Raw genomic sequence first — 15,649 nt, 5'->3', positions numbered from 1 at the left:
AGGACCAGCTTGCTTTACGTCTGCATTAAAAGGGGTGGTAACTCGCAATACGGAGCAGCTCCATACCAGCCTCATTGGGCAGGAGCCCATGTTACACACGAGAGAAGGAAAATCCCGAGCAGGTTGGCAAACACGCAGCCGACTCACCAGTCACAAGGCGAGATTCAGACAGGCCTGCCCCCTTCCAAGGCTGGCTTGGTTGTAATTCATAGAAATCCTTTCTTCCCGCAGTTGAGCCCATATTCTGGGGCCATAAGGTAGCAGCTGTCTTAGTAATTACAATTCTGAGTTAAGTTAGTAACCTCTTAAAGCTCGAGTTCTCTTATCTATAAAGTGATCCATCTGTATGATCTCTGAGGGCCTTTCCATCCCTGTCCTGTGGTTTGCCGTATTTCCATAATTGATGCTGTGGACTTTCCGTGCTCTTAAGAAGGATGCGGCGGGGGGGGGGGGGGATGGAAGGTTCTGGAAGCAGAAGGAAGAGTAGGGACGTGAGGAGGAAGGACACAAGATAGGCCCAAAGAGGGGATTCGACCCCAGAGAGAGGAAGCGAAGATGCCATCGAGGAGGGACAAAGGGCTTCTTCGCGGGGTCCGCCGGAGGAGAGTGCTTACCTAACAGACTTGCATTTTGGGTGTATGCAAAACATCCCGGAGGGCATCCCCAGGAAGAGTCGGGCAGTGCTCAGCCTGAGCTGGGGAGCAGGCCGGCCCTCCGGAGGCAGAGCAGGGGCTGCATTAGATCCTGCTCGCACCTCGTCTGGCCATGGAAACTGGAAAACAGCCTGGGGGGCGGGGAGGACCGTCCTCCGTGGGGTTTCGCTCATTACTGCCTTTAATTCTCGCCTCAGGCCTGGAAGGGGGCCTTACACCCCCTGTGCGGCCCGGCAAGTGGGGCCACAGAGCGGTCACTGGTGCAGGGCAGGGCCAGCAGTCAGACCTCGCTCTTCCTTCTAGCCTGCTGTGCAGACGGCCAGCCCCACACCTTCCCATGGTCATGACCGTGCACTGAGGAGCTTACAAAGGACTGGTTTTAGCCCAGCTTCTGGGGGGATAATCCCAGCCCCACCCAGGCCGCCCCCGAGGACACGGACTTGAACGGCTCACCGGCCCCCTCCCTCAGCTTCGCTTTCCTCTTGGAGGGTGGGCCTTTCTGGGCAGGGACGCAGGTGACCTCCCCCAGGCTCAGCAGAAAGAGGGCACAGGCGTCCTGGAGGGAGGATGTGGATTGACCGTCCTGGTTCCAGCTTCGCCCGTCCCCGCGGTGGTCACCCTGAGCATGTGTTCACACCACCAGCTCCAGGGCACGGAGATGGAGTGGTGCTCTGAAAAGACACAGCAGCTCAGAAATGCTCCGTCCCGGGCTGTGACCATCCAAGAATTCTCTGGTGGACATCGGCAGTTTTAGTGAGGGTGAAAAGGCTTTGTGGTGCGGCGTTCCCAGATCCACAGTATTTGCAAGTCAGTGTCAAGCCGGGCAGACTCACCCACCTGGGTCTTGTGTCTTGTGGACCACAGCTGTTGTGAGAACTCACCTTACCACCGGTGGGATAAAATAATTAGGAATTGGATTCTTGAGACTCCAGTTTTAAGAAATAACCTTCAGCCTTGGTGACCAGGTAGGTCATGAAATTAGATTTTTTTTTAAAGATTTTATTTATTCATTTGAGAGGGAGGAGGGTCAGAGGGAGAAGCAGACTCCCTGCTGAGCAGGGAGCCCTGACATGGGGCTCGATCCCAGTACCCTGAGATCATGATCTGAGCTGAAGGCAGACGCTTCACGGACTGGGCCACCCAGGCATCTCTGAAATTAGATTTTTTAAGTTTCTCCCCATCACAGAGATTTCACGAGATGTCTACTTTCCTTTCGGCTGTGTTTCTTGGATATGGAATAGGCAGATCCCATAAGGCTTTATTTGGCCAAGTGTTTGTGTTTGTATTTGGCGGGACAGAAGTGCTATTTATTAAATGGCTTTTTTGGTCATATGCCTCTGCTAGATGTTTTACCTAAGCCCGCTCATGTAATGCCCTCAAAAAAGTAGAGTAGGTTGTATTCTAACCATTTCCAGGTATTTGTGCAGCTGGGGGTGGGGGTGGGGCAGTATTTTCGGGCCTTTCCAACATGGTAGATAATTAGAAAATGCCAGAAGCATCTCAGTTATCATTAGCACAACTCCATGCACAATTCTCCTCAAACAAGTTCAAGCAAATTATTCCATTTTTATTGTAACAGATCTAAAGAGTAGATTTTATATTCTTTAGGACTCTACCTTTTCCTCTGAAAAGTAATTTTTTTTTTTTAAAGATTTTATTTATTTATTTGAGAGAGAGAGAATGAGAGACAGAGAGCACGAGAAGGAAGAGGGCAGAGGGAGAAGCAGACCCCCTGCCGAGCAGGGAGCCTGATGCGGGACTCGATCTCGGGACTCCAGGATCATGACCTGAGCCGAAGGCAGTCGCTTAACCGACTGAGCCACCCAGGCGCCCAATTTTTTTTTTTTTTTTAATTAAAGTTAAGTCACGCTGGTCTTGTTTATTTTTGCCGTGACACCGAGACAGTGCTGCGGAAGCAGAGAACAGTCTCGAATGTCAGAAAGAACGAAGTTGTCTTGAGGGTGGGTTTGGGCCGGACACAGAGAACCCTTCCCTGCACCCCCACTTGACATCCCACATAGGAGGAAGGTCCTACCTGAAGGGGGATGCCAGGGAACACACGTCTTGCTGTGTTCGGAGTCTGTGAGTGAGTGTAAGGTGTGTTTTCCTGGAATGCCCTTGGTGTCCCCCACCCTTTGTCATCGTCGTCATGGTCCACTCAAGAAAAGGACATGTTATCTTTGTGTCTGCAGGTGTCAGCTTGGGTCTGTCCATCTCCGAGGGACCAGGGCCGTTTGGTCCCGCCCAGAGCCTCGGCTTTGAGCTGTGCCCCCTCGCCCCTGGCCCAGATGGCTCTTCCGGGCCCCCGCTTCCCCCCTCTTCGGCTTCCTCTGAGCCCTGGCAGGAAGGAGGATGAGGAGTGCCCGGGGCCTGATCTGTCTAGCAGAGACATCAAAGCAATTTCAGGAAGATTTTTCTTTTGCTTTTTTTTTTAAAGATTTTGTTTTTAAGTCATCTCTACCCCCAGTGTGGGGCTCAAACTCACGACCCCGAGGTCAAGAGTGGCAATGTTCCTCTGACTGAGCCGGCTGGGCGCCCCAGGAGATTTTTCTTACAGTGACTGACGAGTCTGACTTGTGTAATGCCTTCCTGAGATGCTCCACAATTACTTGAGCCTGTATCTTCCCAGATTTATTTTCTAGCCAAACAAAATTCCACACGCCCATGGTCTCCTTCCCAGTTTCCCTATTTGTGCCCATCTTCCCAACCCTTAGCTGTAGGATTGTCTTCCGGTCTGCCCCCCCCCCCAACTTGCCGCAGACACATCTGATCAGAGCAACTCCTAACATTTCAGTCCCACCAGCTGCGTCCTTCCCGTTGTCCCCGAGCGCCATCCTGGGATCTCCTGCATGTTCCCTGACCCTGCCGTCCTGGACTGCACCTCCTTTGGTGTCCCTCTGCTTCTGGAAGTGACCCCTCGCCCCGCCGGCCAGGCTCTGTCCCCTCCTTGCTTGAGCTCCCCTTCTGTGAGTCCTGACCTCCCCCGACCCCCGTCCCCGTTTTGATCGTTCCTTCATGTACTCTGATAAACCTACTGACCATGATACTCATTTGGCCTAAACTTCGACTTGGTTTTCGTGTTCTTTCTTGGTTTGAATCACATTTTGTTCTTTATTTCCCCAAAGACTCATAACCCGGGAGCACATTGTTTCTCCCCAGTTCACTGTTAACTTCAAATGAATGAGGCCACTTTTAATGTTGCATTTGGCACATTTTATTTTATAACCAGTGTTGGGAAAATACCTTGAACATGCTCAGGTTAGTAAAACTTCCAGAGGTTATGTCTCTTTTAACCAAATTCTCTTTATCAGAAGAAAAGAAACAAATACACCATTGACATCACCAACCTTTAAGATTTTTAATTTTCTCAAACAGCACTAATGCAATGGATACTTTAAAATGTGTTTCCTTTGCTCTCCACCATTGGAGTTAATGACCGATAGAAATCTGTTTATGAAACATCATGTATAACATTAAAAAAAAAAAAGTCTAGACCTACACAGGTGTATTTTTAGAAAGGGAAAATAAGCATGTTTTGGGTGATTGATGCTTTTTTCACCTTCCTCATAATATAAGGCGCACATTTGTTAAGCTTTGGCTACAGAAAGTAAGATTGGTTTACCATTTTCTGTGCCCGTGGTTTTTGGCGGGTCCTGCTTACGCACTGCTTCCCCTACATGGGCGAGGCTTTCACTCTGAGGCTTTGCCCTAAAGTTTATTGGGGTTTCTCAGCATCCCGACCTCATCCTTCAATTAACATTCACGTTACCTTGTGTATTTATCTTTATCCTACGTCTCAAGACATTTCCACCAGGAATTCTAACTCTGAAATATTTAAAATATCGACTTCAAAGTCCGTGGAACTGTGCCAAGCACGCTTCTTGTGAAGATAAATGGAAATGCTCTCGACACAGGGCAAAGTCAGGGTCCATTAACTTAAACAGGATGCAGTGTCTCGGGGAGGCTCTGCTTCTTCGCGTTTGTAGACAGAAGAGAAAGCCTTATGTTAAAAGGAAAACAACCGGTTTCACGTTATCAGCGAAGGGCTGGTTCCCACAGGACACGCCCTCCCAGCTCGGGCTCTTGCCTCCCATGCTGCCGGCTCGCCCGGGCTGCGGGGGCTCCTGGGGCACGTCCTGGGTGCCGACGGGAGCAGAGACCTACGCTGGGGGTGGCCAGCCTGAACCCAACGTCGCTTGTGATGCAGCAAGGTGGTAGACACTTGGAGAGGTTGGCGGGGGGGGGGGTGGATGTAGGTTTCCAGGGTGTGGTTATTCGGGGTCGTGGCTCTCCCCTGGCAAAATTTGGGAGGCTTGGGTTTCCTGCATTGTGTCTTGAGTAAATCTAACCTCACGCCTAAGAAACGGCGCTCACTAACTGTTGTGATCCTTGATGGACCGACTCATCTGCTAGTTTGCAGACAGGAGATTCCAGAAGCTCCTACCCAGATCCTCAAGAAGATGCTGAGCTTCGAGGGCATTATCTAGCCGTTGGAATGATAACTATATATGGCATTCAGTTGTGATTGGTCGGAAAATAGCCTTTGGCTGGAGCCATGTTCCATTCAAAGGAAGAAGTACCTCTGAGGTACCCGGGGGCGCCCGAGTGTGGGTACTGTTTGCCTCCCCCCGTGTGGGGCTTACAATCTCATCGTGGTCAGTCGCACACACCGTCACACCACTTTGTCGTCGGGTGAGTGGTCAGGAGGGAAAGGACCCCGGCAGACCGGTGTTCAGGAGGCATGTGTGAGGCAGGTGGGACCCCGGAGTCTTCCAAGTAGGGGCTGTTTATGATGCAGCGAGGAGTCTAACTGCAGGAGAAGGTTCATTTGGAGAGAAAATAAAAGGTTATAATAGTGAGGTGGGGCCAGGTTGTGGAGGTAAATGTGAGTATGTGGACGTTTACCCCGAGGATGGTGGTTTGCCGAAGGGGTGTGATTAGCAAAGTAGCAACATGACATGGGTTTCTTCTTTTCTCTCTCTTTTATTTTGGTTTTTTAAGATTTTATCTTTAAGTCACGTCTACGCCCAGTGTGGGGCTCAGACTCACAACCCTGAGATTAAGAGTCGCCTGCTCCACGGACTGCCAGCCGGGCGCCCCATCTGTCTCTCTTTTTAAGTGAGGAGGGAGATGCCTCCCATAGGGATGGAATGTCGTCGTGTGGCAGCTCAGACGGTCCGAGAGAGAAGAGGAGGGGTCAGCAGTGGGGGTGGCCAGGCCTGGGGGTTCCCAGGCTCAGCGAGGAGCAAGTGCGTGCAGGATGGAAACCAGGTCAGCCGTCGGGAACTAGGACACCTGCCTCCTCACCAGCCGTAGCATGAGATGCACAAACCCCGAGGATGGGGTGGGACAGTGGGTGGTTTGAGCAGTCAGGGGCCCTCTGGGCCCTGTGAGCCTCACGGGGTAGGGAGAGGCCGTGATGGCGAGCCTTGCAGAAAGACCTGTGAGCCACAGACCGTGGGTGCCTGAGCTGGTGTTCGTGCTCGTTCATGTGCCGGACCGACAGATCCGTTGGATCCAGCACAGGAAGGCACCACAGAGACGTGGTGTCGGGAACGCCGTCGTCTGGCAGACGTCTCAGAGGCAGAAAGGGCAGGACTTAGTGACCGAGAGTTTGTGAGGAGCAGGGGAGAGAGAGGCCTGAGAAATCCGCCCTCATCCCGAAGCCTGAGCACTGAAGGCTGTGGCGATGGGGGGAGAGGGAAGGCGTTGGGGAGGGAGGACCATGTGTCGGTGTGGGCGGCGGCGAGTGTGAAGCGATGGGGGCCGTCGGGGAGAAATGCCGGCAGAAAGGGCCGGGCTGAGCTGAGGGTCAGTGCAAGAACTCGGGTTAGAAGCCCCCGCCGGCCGCGTCCTCGGTGCGTGGAGGGTCACGGCGCCCTTCCTGTGCAGCAGGTGGGCGCTGGGCGAGGCCCCCAGGGGAGCGCACGGGAGGAGAGGGGCCTGCAGGGCAGGGTGGGGCCCCGCGAGGTGGGCCAGGAGGAGCAGAAGGAAGGAGGGGAGAGTAAGTCGCCGGCGCGCTAGGATGGGCCTGAAGGGCCACCCCGCACCTTTCCCCGACGCCCGCTCGCTTCGGTCTCACACCGTGGGAGGTAGTGACGCCTTCCCGACTGGCACCCCGCCACCCATCCCGACCCCCAGCGGCCTCCATCACAGGCGCGAGGGCCGAGTTTCCCTTGGGGTTTTATCAGAGCCCACCCAGCCTTTGCCCCCGTGGCTTGGTGCCACCAGGTGTCCTGTGAGCTGGCGCGCCAGTTCTCCCCGACTCAGACTCGCGTCTGGCCCTGTGCAGGCGATTTCCTGTCCTCTCTGCACCTGCTCCGCAGACCCCCCGCCCCGTGAGTCCGGACCTCTGCGCGGCTCTCCCTCCGGCCCTGGTGGCGGAGGCCCTGCCGCCCGTCTGTGCCCGGGCTCGCTTGTGTGTATTTGGCTTCCCTGTCCTACCCGCAGCCTTGCTGAGGCCGCCGCCCGCCGGCCCCCGGGACCGGGTCCGCCCTCGCCTCCCCACCGGCGCGGACCCGCAGCTTGCCCGGTTCTGAGCCTCTGTTGCTTCTGCCCGCCGCAAAACCGTCGGCTCCGGGTGGGAGGGCTTCACGAATGCTTCATTTCAGAATGGAGGCGCAGGACTTGGGGATCGGTGATGTTTTTGAACGAATGCTTTTCACTTGATCCTGCTGTTTGTTTTTAAAGCTACGATCTTAGAATGCCCTGTGTTTCACGCGGGCTCCATAAGTAGATTCCGTTTACTGGCTCTGTGTTCCCTCTTTTTATTTAACTTGGGACCTAAAGGGGCTTTAGGGTCTGATCCTACACTTTTTACTCTGTATCCATCAGTGTGTAGTCTAGGAATCCACAAACCCACTGGAATTTCTACGTATGGAAAATTTTTCAGTCAGGGAATTTACATTTTTTTTTTAATTCCCAAGAAATTCAGACACTTCTCAGTTTGGAACCATTGGTACAGAAGTTACCAAGCTTGTACCTTTAGTCTACCAAAAAGAAAACCCATGGTGGTACAGTGAAGAGAACACACTTCAGTGTCCTCCTCCTCAAAGGGGAACAGGGACCCCTCACATGTGCCACCGAAAATCTTTGATACCTTCAAAGAAGCACTTGCCTCCTCACCCGGCCCCTTCCCCAGCTCCTCATTTGTTGTCACATAGTCTAGTAAAGACAGCATTAACTTTGTTCCTGTCACCTGCCCTTGCCTCCCGTGTCCCTCCTCGTCTCCAGGACAAGCTCTGACCCTTAGCACATTCACGCTGCTCCCAGATGCGCCCCCCTGGGCCCCGCACTGGCTTCTGCACCTGCTCCTTGCTTTCCCGCACTTTCCCGAGCTGTGCCGTGTGCACCTGACCCTGCTCGGGGAGAAAGTCCTCCTTGTCCCCCGTGTGCTCAGGTCCTGTCTGCCCCCCAGGGCACAGCTCCGATGCTGGCTCTCCATGAACACAGTGTGTCCCCTCCAGAAATAGCCATTCCCTCCCTGAATTCCTTCTTAAGAACCCCCGTTTTCCTGTGGCGTTTCGGGGAGCTGGGGGGGGAGAAAGCCGGGCCGAAATCCTGCCGTCCCCTCCGTTCTTGGCTGCCGGTTCCTGTCACTGAAGGCTGTTATCAGAGCGAACTTCATGTGGCCCTGGGAGCGACGGTAGGTGTTTATGCCGAAGAGCGACATTGTTGATCACGGGCTTCAACTCGACCGGATGATAAGGGATGATTTTCCCGGGCGCTCGTGCTGGTTTGTACGCCCTCAGCGGCGTGACGGAGCTCCCCTCGCACGTCCTTGCTCTCCCTTGACCTTGTCTGACGTCCTCACCTTCGCTGCATTCTTCCGCGTGGGCCAGGAACCCCCCACCCCGTGACGTCCGTCGGCTTCCCGCCGAGAGGAGGGGGAGAGCACACCCTTCTCTCGAAAGCTGCACGCGCGTCCTTCTGCTCGCGTTCTTCCGGCCCGAGCTCGGCCTGTGCCCACGGCAGGCGCGGGGACCGGGAGTGTGGCGGGCACCAACTAAACGCCCAGAGGCAGTGGCTCGGGAGACCACTCAGGAAGGCTCCGAAGGGTTTAGCCCCAGGGAGAGGCTGAAGACACTCGATTTGTCTCATTGAATCGTCTCTCAGTACCTTTCATGTTTTATTAAAACCTCACTTGAAGGGCTCTTCATAAAACTAGTACAATTGGCCGGACGTGCTTTTCCTTTTACTTCAGAAATATTGAAATTGGTGATTATCAGAGAAACTCTGAAGAGGGGAGGATAGGAAACGAGAGGACTCTGGAACTACGAAATGGGACTTACGATGCATCTTTCTTTTTTCTTTTTTTTTAATTATGTTAATCCCCATACATTACATCATTAGTTTTAGATGAAGTGTTCCTTGATTCATTTTTTGTGCACAACACCCAGTGCTCCATGCAGAATGTGCCCTCCTCAATACCCACCACCAGGCTAACCCATCCTCCCCTCCCCCTCCCCTCTAGAACCCCCTGTTTTTCAGAGTCCATCATCTCTCATGGTTCGTCTACCCCTCCGATTTCCCCCGTTTCATTCTTCCCCTCCCGCTACCTTCTTCTTCTTCTTTTTTTTTTTCTTAACATATATTGCATTATTTGTTTCAGAGGTACAGATCTGAGATTCCACAGTCTTGCACAATTCACAGCGCTTACCAGAGCACAGACCCTCCCCAGTGTCTATCACCCAGTCACCCCATCCCTCCCACCCCACCCCCCACTGCAGCAACCCTCAGTTTGTTTACAATGCACCTGTTTCTTAACTCCCACCCCTAAACGTGTTGCGTTCATTATCTTTACAAAATGTCGTGGAAGACAGAATCCCAGTCCCTTCCTCCTGAGACGGGCCCCTGACATGTGTTTGTGTGAAGTTCACGTTTCTTCTCAGCTCCAGTGTGCAGGTTAGATGATGTCTTTTTAAACCAGGAGCCGTGGGGGTTTTGTGAGTTGAAGCTATCACGGTTTGTGTCTCTTCTGTCTTCCGTCCGTTGGCTAACGGCGAGCACCCCCGATTTCTCTCCAGGTACGGCGTGAGTCCTGAGAACATCATCCTGTATGGCCAGAGCATCGGGACCGTCCCCACGGTGGACCTGGCCTCGAGGTACGAGTGTGCCGCCGTCATTCTGCACTCGCCTCTGATGTCGGGGCTGCGCGTGGCTTTCCCAGACACCAGGAAAACGTACTGCTTCGACGCTTTCCCCAGGTAAGCTCACACGTGTCAGCCGGCGCCGGGGCGTCCGGTGACCCGGGCTCAGATGCCACCGCGAATGGCGGACCACTGACAGTCTTTCCTGAATGCAGCCACGCGCCAGACCCTGTGCTGGGCACCTCGGGGAGGTGACGGTCACACCAGCCAGAGACTTGGTCCTCCGGGCCTGACTCATCTGTAGAGTCCCCCGGATGACGTGTAGGGACCTTGCTCATACTGACATCCAGGGTTAATGGACTCGGCTGTACGTGCAGGATGGAAACACAAGTGCCCACACGTATCCTGGAAAAAAGTGCCGTTCCAGATTCGCTCGTTCACGCAGATGGGCGTGGATGCTGGAGTTGCAGAGAGCTGCATGCAAAACGCATGATGAGGCACTTAGCGGTCTGCACACGCACACAAAGCTGCAGACGTGCTCAGTTTTCGAACCTCTTCCTCCTTCGGTGAGACCGTGCAGGTGAGGGGAAAGGGGAGGTGGGCTGCAGGCCAGAACTTCTGTGCTTTGGTGACAGGCCACCGTCCCAGTAGCAGGGAACACAGCCCTGGGAGCCCTTCGCTCCAGCCTGCTCCCCAGCTCCTCCCACAGGCCTCCTTGCCTGTGGGAGCACGTGGACGGGAGCCCACGGCTGGATCCTCCCGGCCCAGGCCTGCCGTTTGCTCATCCCACTGACGGAAGGAAGGGAAGTGGGTCATCACCGTGCTCTAAATGCCAGAGCAGCGAGCTAGTGGTTTCTTGAATACCTCCGTTTGAAAATTTTACTTGGGTTTTTTTTTTTTTTTTCTTTCTTAAAATCCAAGTTGAGGACAGTGTTTTCCACAAACACGATTTGCCCCCTAAACCTTTCCCATTGTGCGTTGCTAAAGCAAGTCCGAGGCCGTTAGGGCAGGACTGGCCGGCTCGTGTTGCCATTTTGTGGGAAACACCCCCTGCAGGAATAAAGCCCGGTCTCAGGATTTTGATCGACCCACTCCTGGCTGTCATTCTGCTCTCGCCGCGGGGAGCGAGCATCGCTTGGTAACGTCAACGTCTGTCGCACAGCCTGTCCTCCTGCAACAAAAAGAAGCCTTCTGTTAACACGTCGGGTGAACTTCGGTTCCGTGCAGTTGGTCCCAACACTCAGGGCAGACTCCAGCTTCATAAGAAAGTTGACCTAGCGGCGAATTCCTGCTGGTGTGGCCGGGCATGCTAAGTAGGGCGAATGTGCAGCTCAGATGTGGCCGTGTTTGTGCCGAATGGGTAATGAGAGGCCAGTTTGTGGAAAGGGAGAGGTTTAGCGTGTTTGTGGGAGGGCTGCTAGGCGTTACCGTGGCAACAAAACGCCTAGGTTGTTTCCTGACTCTTAAATTAGCATACACCTTAAAATACAGCCATGGAAACTAACCGCAGCTTATTAATTAACTGTCAACCAGCAACCCGTCTTCCCTGGGTCTGTCTGATCCGCCAGGCGTAGCGCTAAACAGCTCCCCCTGGAGCGTTAACACGGTAGCTTTCGGACCACGAACAGTCACGCGGACCCTCATCGTTAATTGAACTCGGTAGACGTTCTGTTACGGGGCCTGTTGCTACCGAGTGTCTGAATTGTCTCCGTTTGTGTTCCTCTCTTTGAAGGAAGGTATTTCCCACTTCCTTTCAATATTACCAACAATGTGAGAGGAGCCCTGATCACTGTTTGGTTTGTAGCTTCTTTTCCTTTACCTGCTTTCCACCTAGACGCTCACATTTAGCTTGAGATGCACCCTCAGGCTGTAGAGATTCTCCTGCTAAATTGTGCAGCATGGAGCACAGCCCCAGGCCCGTTCTGCCAGTACGTATCATTTTAATTGAATATAATTGGACTCCCACATTCTCAGAAGAAGTCTTGTTAACATGAAACCGGAGAAAAACGGGTTTCTAAACACGACTGCTAATCTGGGGCATTGCATATGCCGCCACCCGAGGCTCTGATCTTGGCACATCCCACTGCCGGTGGGGTTCTGCCGTCTCCCTGGGGTGTCCCGAAGTGGTGGGTGCTGTCGCGAGCTGCTGATCAAGGTTCTGTGACAGTTGTCTGTAGGTCTCTGGGCGGTGCCCTTGATGCGAGGGCCTTGTTACCTGCCCAAGCTCAGGCCGGCGGTACTCATCCTCGCTGGCTTTGGTGCCCTCCTCGCTTGCCCGGGGCTGGGCTGTCCTGTCTCCTGTGTCCCGCTGGAGAGTCAGGTTTTTTTGTATGGAAAGCACAGAGCACCTGGCTGTCGAAATTGTTTCATCAGTGTTAGTCGTTCCTGTGAGCAGCGGGGTCCCTGCAGATAGTTGCCGTTGGTATCCTTCTGTAGCTTTGGCTGGCATCAGACACAGAAAGAGCAGTCACTGGTGGGGGGGCTTTGGTGCCAGGACAGGTGGCCGGATCCGCCCGTCTTGCTGCGTCCGTAGGTTAAACAGCGGTCCCCTCTGGGGGCGAAATTGCCTGCACGCCCTGCCAACAGGGCTTATGTCTGGAATTCCTCTTTGGGAAATGTTTTCAGAGCCTGCAGCACATTCTTTTGAAAATCCTCAAATACTCATCCTTTGAGGGTAGATTCCGTTCTCATAAACAATCCGAGATCACTCAGACTCCAAGCTAGGCATTGCATTATGTTTTCAAGCGAAGTAGTACAGTTTTTACCAAAAAAAAAATGAGGCATAAGCATTTATGAGATGGGGTTTGAGGATCTTTTGAGTTGATTCTGAAGTCATCTTGCCAAGAAGACTGCAAACGCGGGCAGCCGAGGATTAGGTGTTCAAGCTTTCAGAAGAGACGCTCTGTTGGACATGTCAAGTTCTGGCCTGTTTATTTATTTATTTTTTAAGAATCCTCTCTCAAAAATATGAATATATCAGAAATATTAGCTACTGGATTGTTAGTCTGGTGGCTTTTAGGAGTTCTGTTTTTAATAACATACTTTAACGAGCACGCAATGGCCAGATGCAGCGTGGTGTTCTTGACTGGATCCTGGAACAGAAAAAAGGCATCTGTGGGAAAACTAACAAAATCCAGGCAAAGTGTGGGGTTTTGTTCATGGTGGCGCCTTGACACTGGTTTCTTGGTTTTGACAGACATGTCCTAGCAATGTGGGGTGTTAGCCTTACGGGAGACGGGCTGGGGGCCAACGGGATCTCTGTTATCTTTGCACCTTTCTTGTAAAGCCAAAATTATACCCCCCAATTGAAAAGTTTATTTAGGAAAATAAAAAGAATCACTAGAAAAACGAGGGAGCCCCCCCCCCCCCCAGTGTTACCATCAGGGACATCAGGTGCGACGTGCGCAGTCCGTGGTCGTCACTAACGGAGCCCTCTCTCTCCCCGCCCCTGTTCTGTTCTGCAGCATCGACAAGATCTCTAAAGTCACCTCGCCTGTGCTGGTTATTCACGGTACAGAGGACGAGGTCATCGATTTCTCCCACGGCCTGGCCATGTACGAGCGCTGTCCCCGAGCTGTGGAGCCCCTGTGGGTTGAAGGGGCTGGGCACAACGACATAGAGCTTTATGCACAATACCTAGAAAGACTAAAACAGTTCATATCCCACGAACTGCCGAATTCCTGAACGAGACACCGTGATTTTACCTCACTTAACTGTGAACACACGAGTCCTCTGTTTTGCACATGCTCGAACTGGAAAGCGGTCATGGCAGGATCACCCGGAGGAGGTACCCGCCTCCTGGTGTTCTGATCAGAGACCTGAGCAAGTCCCCGTCTTCTGTCCCTCGAGGTCGTTCTACTCCTCACAGCACGTGGCACCGAACGGTGGTGACACCCAGCGTCATTGCCTGGCGGGAGTGGGGATGAGAGCTGGGCGCGGGCACGGTCGGTTTGCCCCATGCTGTGTAGACGATGCTCACATCGGTTGCTCGGCCGTACCCACGGCTGACGACTCATTCCCGCAGGACTCAGCCCTGTCTCCACCAATGTTCTCAGTACTTGATATGCAGCTCTTTTTCAGCCTCTGGATTCATGGGTTCGATCCATTTGTGAAGCCGTGATCGTGTAACTGGGACACTAGGGTGATGAAAATTCCTTTGTTAAGTTTCGTGACCATGCAGATCTCTGCCCCCCACCCCAACAAACAAATCAACGGAAGGGTAATTTACTGGAACTATCATGAACAGCTTCATCAACTGGAACCATATAAATATAACTGGAATATTCTTAAAAGGAAACTGGGGTTTTTTTAAGTGTAAATTTATTACTAGTCAACAGAGTTTTAATATTTTGATTGTCTGGTTGGTCTAACAAAGAGCCTAGCCAACTTTCCTTCTGTGAAGTCCTCCTTGTAGGCTTTTTTAAAGTACTGTACATATTTGCAATCACATTGTGCATAGATTCTTAATGGGTACTTTTCTTTTGTCAGGCTACCACGATGAACTGCAGATCCCTTGTTTGTAATGTAAATGATTGAATACATTTTGTTAATATGTTTTTATTCCTATGTTTTGCTATCGAAAAAAATTTTATAACATTTCCAAGACAAAAAAAAATTACAAGTTTATGCTTTGAAGAATTTATGTAATGAAAATTTCACTAAACTAATCTTTTTAGTTTAAGAGTTCTTTGGGTTTTGACACTGGAGTTGCACCAAGTAAGCATCAGGTATGCCCGATGCTTCACCATTGCTACACGACTCATCTTGGGCGGGGGTCTGGGGTCGGGGGGTTTCTTTGGTTTTATTTTAAGTTTTCTTTTCAAATTTAAAAGCCTTAAATGTACTGTAAGCCTCAGATTGTTGTACAGCGGGATTGCGGTTGATTCCAGTTTGTGTGCTGTGCTTGGATGCACAGCGGTCGGTCATGGAATAAAGGATGCATGGATCAGAATGCGCAGCCTCCTGTGGTCTTTTCCTCCGTCTCTCCTCCGTCAGAGAAAGTAGCGAATGAGAAAACACTTCACGTTGGTTGAAGCAGAAACCCTTGGGGCTTACAGATTTTCTACCTCTCTCAAGGTGTATGCTTTTGTTCTGTAAGAGACCCGAGGTTCCATTTGGAAGAAGCCAGGTAGGAAGGGAGGGAAGGAGGAAAAGAAGAAAAGAAAAAGGTGTAAGAAGGGCACCTGGGTGGCTCAGTCGGTTAAGCGTCTGCCTTTGGCTCAGGTCATGATCTCGGGATCCTGGGATCGAGTTCCGTGTTGGGCTCCCCGCTCAGCGGGGAGTCTTCTCCTCTCTCTCCCTCTGTACTCTCCCTCTCTCTCTTTCTGTCTCAAATAAATAAATGAAATCTTTTAAAAAAAGGAAAAGGTGTAAGACATGGGAAAAAAGAGATGAGCGTGTTCTAACGCCAGACTGTTACGTGGTTCCACGACTCACTAAACTTTCTGAAAACCATTCAAACGTGCACTTAAAAGGAGTAGATTTTATGATATGTAGATCACACCTCAATAAAAAAATCTAAAAAGAAATAGCAAGTAAAACTACTATTCTCAGATTATGATTGTGTAGAACACCTGGAAGTATCTACAAATTATTCGATGTAATAAGAATTTAGCTAGGTTGCTGGACATAAAATAAATACACAAAAGTCTTATTTCTATAAATCAGTAAAAAATGTTTAAAATCCCACACAAAAAAGGGGGGAAATATCATTTACTGTAGCATTAAAAAATATTAAGTACCTGGGAATAATCTAACAGACCATGTATAAGACACATCCTGGAGAGAATTATAAAACTTTTAAAAGACATTAAAGAAGACCTGATTTAATGAGAGCTATACCATGTTAATGGATAAGGAAGCTCATTTTTAAGCCCTCCAAAAATAGAGCTGTAGGATTAATAGGAT

At 51.6% G+C, this 15,649-nt stretch overlaps 1 protein-coding gene across 1 annotated transcript in view; it reads left to right on the top strand.

Annotated features, from left to right (window-relative positions):
* The window catches only part of ABHD17C (abhydrolase domain containing 17C, depalmitoylase), a gene marked incomplete at its 5' end in the record, with an annotated part of 42,867 nt that extends 28,174 nt beyond the window's left edge, over positions 1-14,693 (top strand). Inside the window, 2 exons of the mRNA XM_035024332.1 lie at positions 9,680-9,859; positions 13,207-14,693. Of these exons, the coding sequence (XP_034880223.1) occupies positions 9,680-9,859; positions 13,207-13,426 (400 nt within the window). The remainder of the gene's footprint in view (positions 1-9,679; positions 9,860-13,206) is intronic.
* Between the last annotated feature and the right edge of the window lie 956 nt (positions 14,694-15,649).

The sequence above is a fragment of the Mirounga leonina genome, unplaced genomic scaffold (genome assembly GCF_011800145.1).
Source record: "Mirounga leonina isolate KUSES-001 unplaced genomic scaffold, KU_Mleo_1.0 Mir_178, whole genome shotgun sequence".
NCBI lineage: Eukaryota > Metazoa > Chordata > Mammalia > Carnivora > Phocidae > Mirounga > Mirounga leonina.
This window is presented reverse-complemented; position numbering and strand designations above follow the sequence as displayed.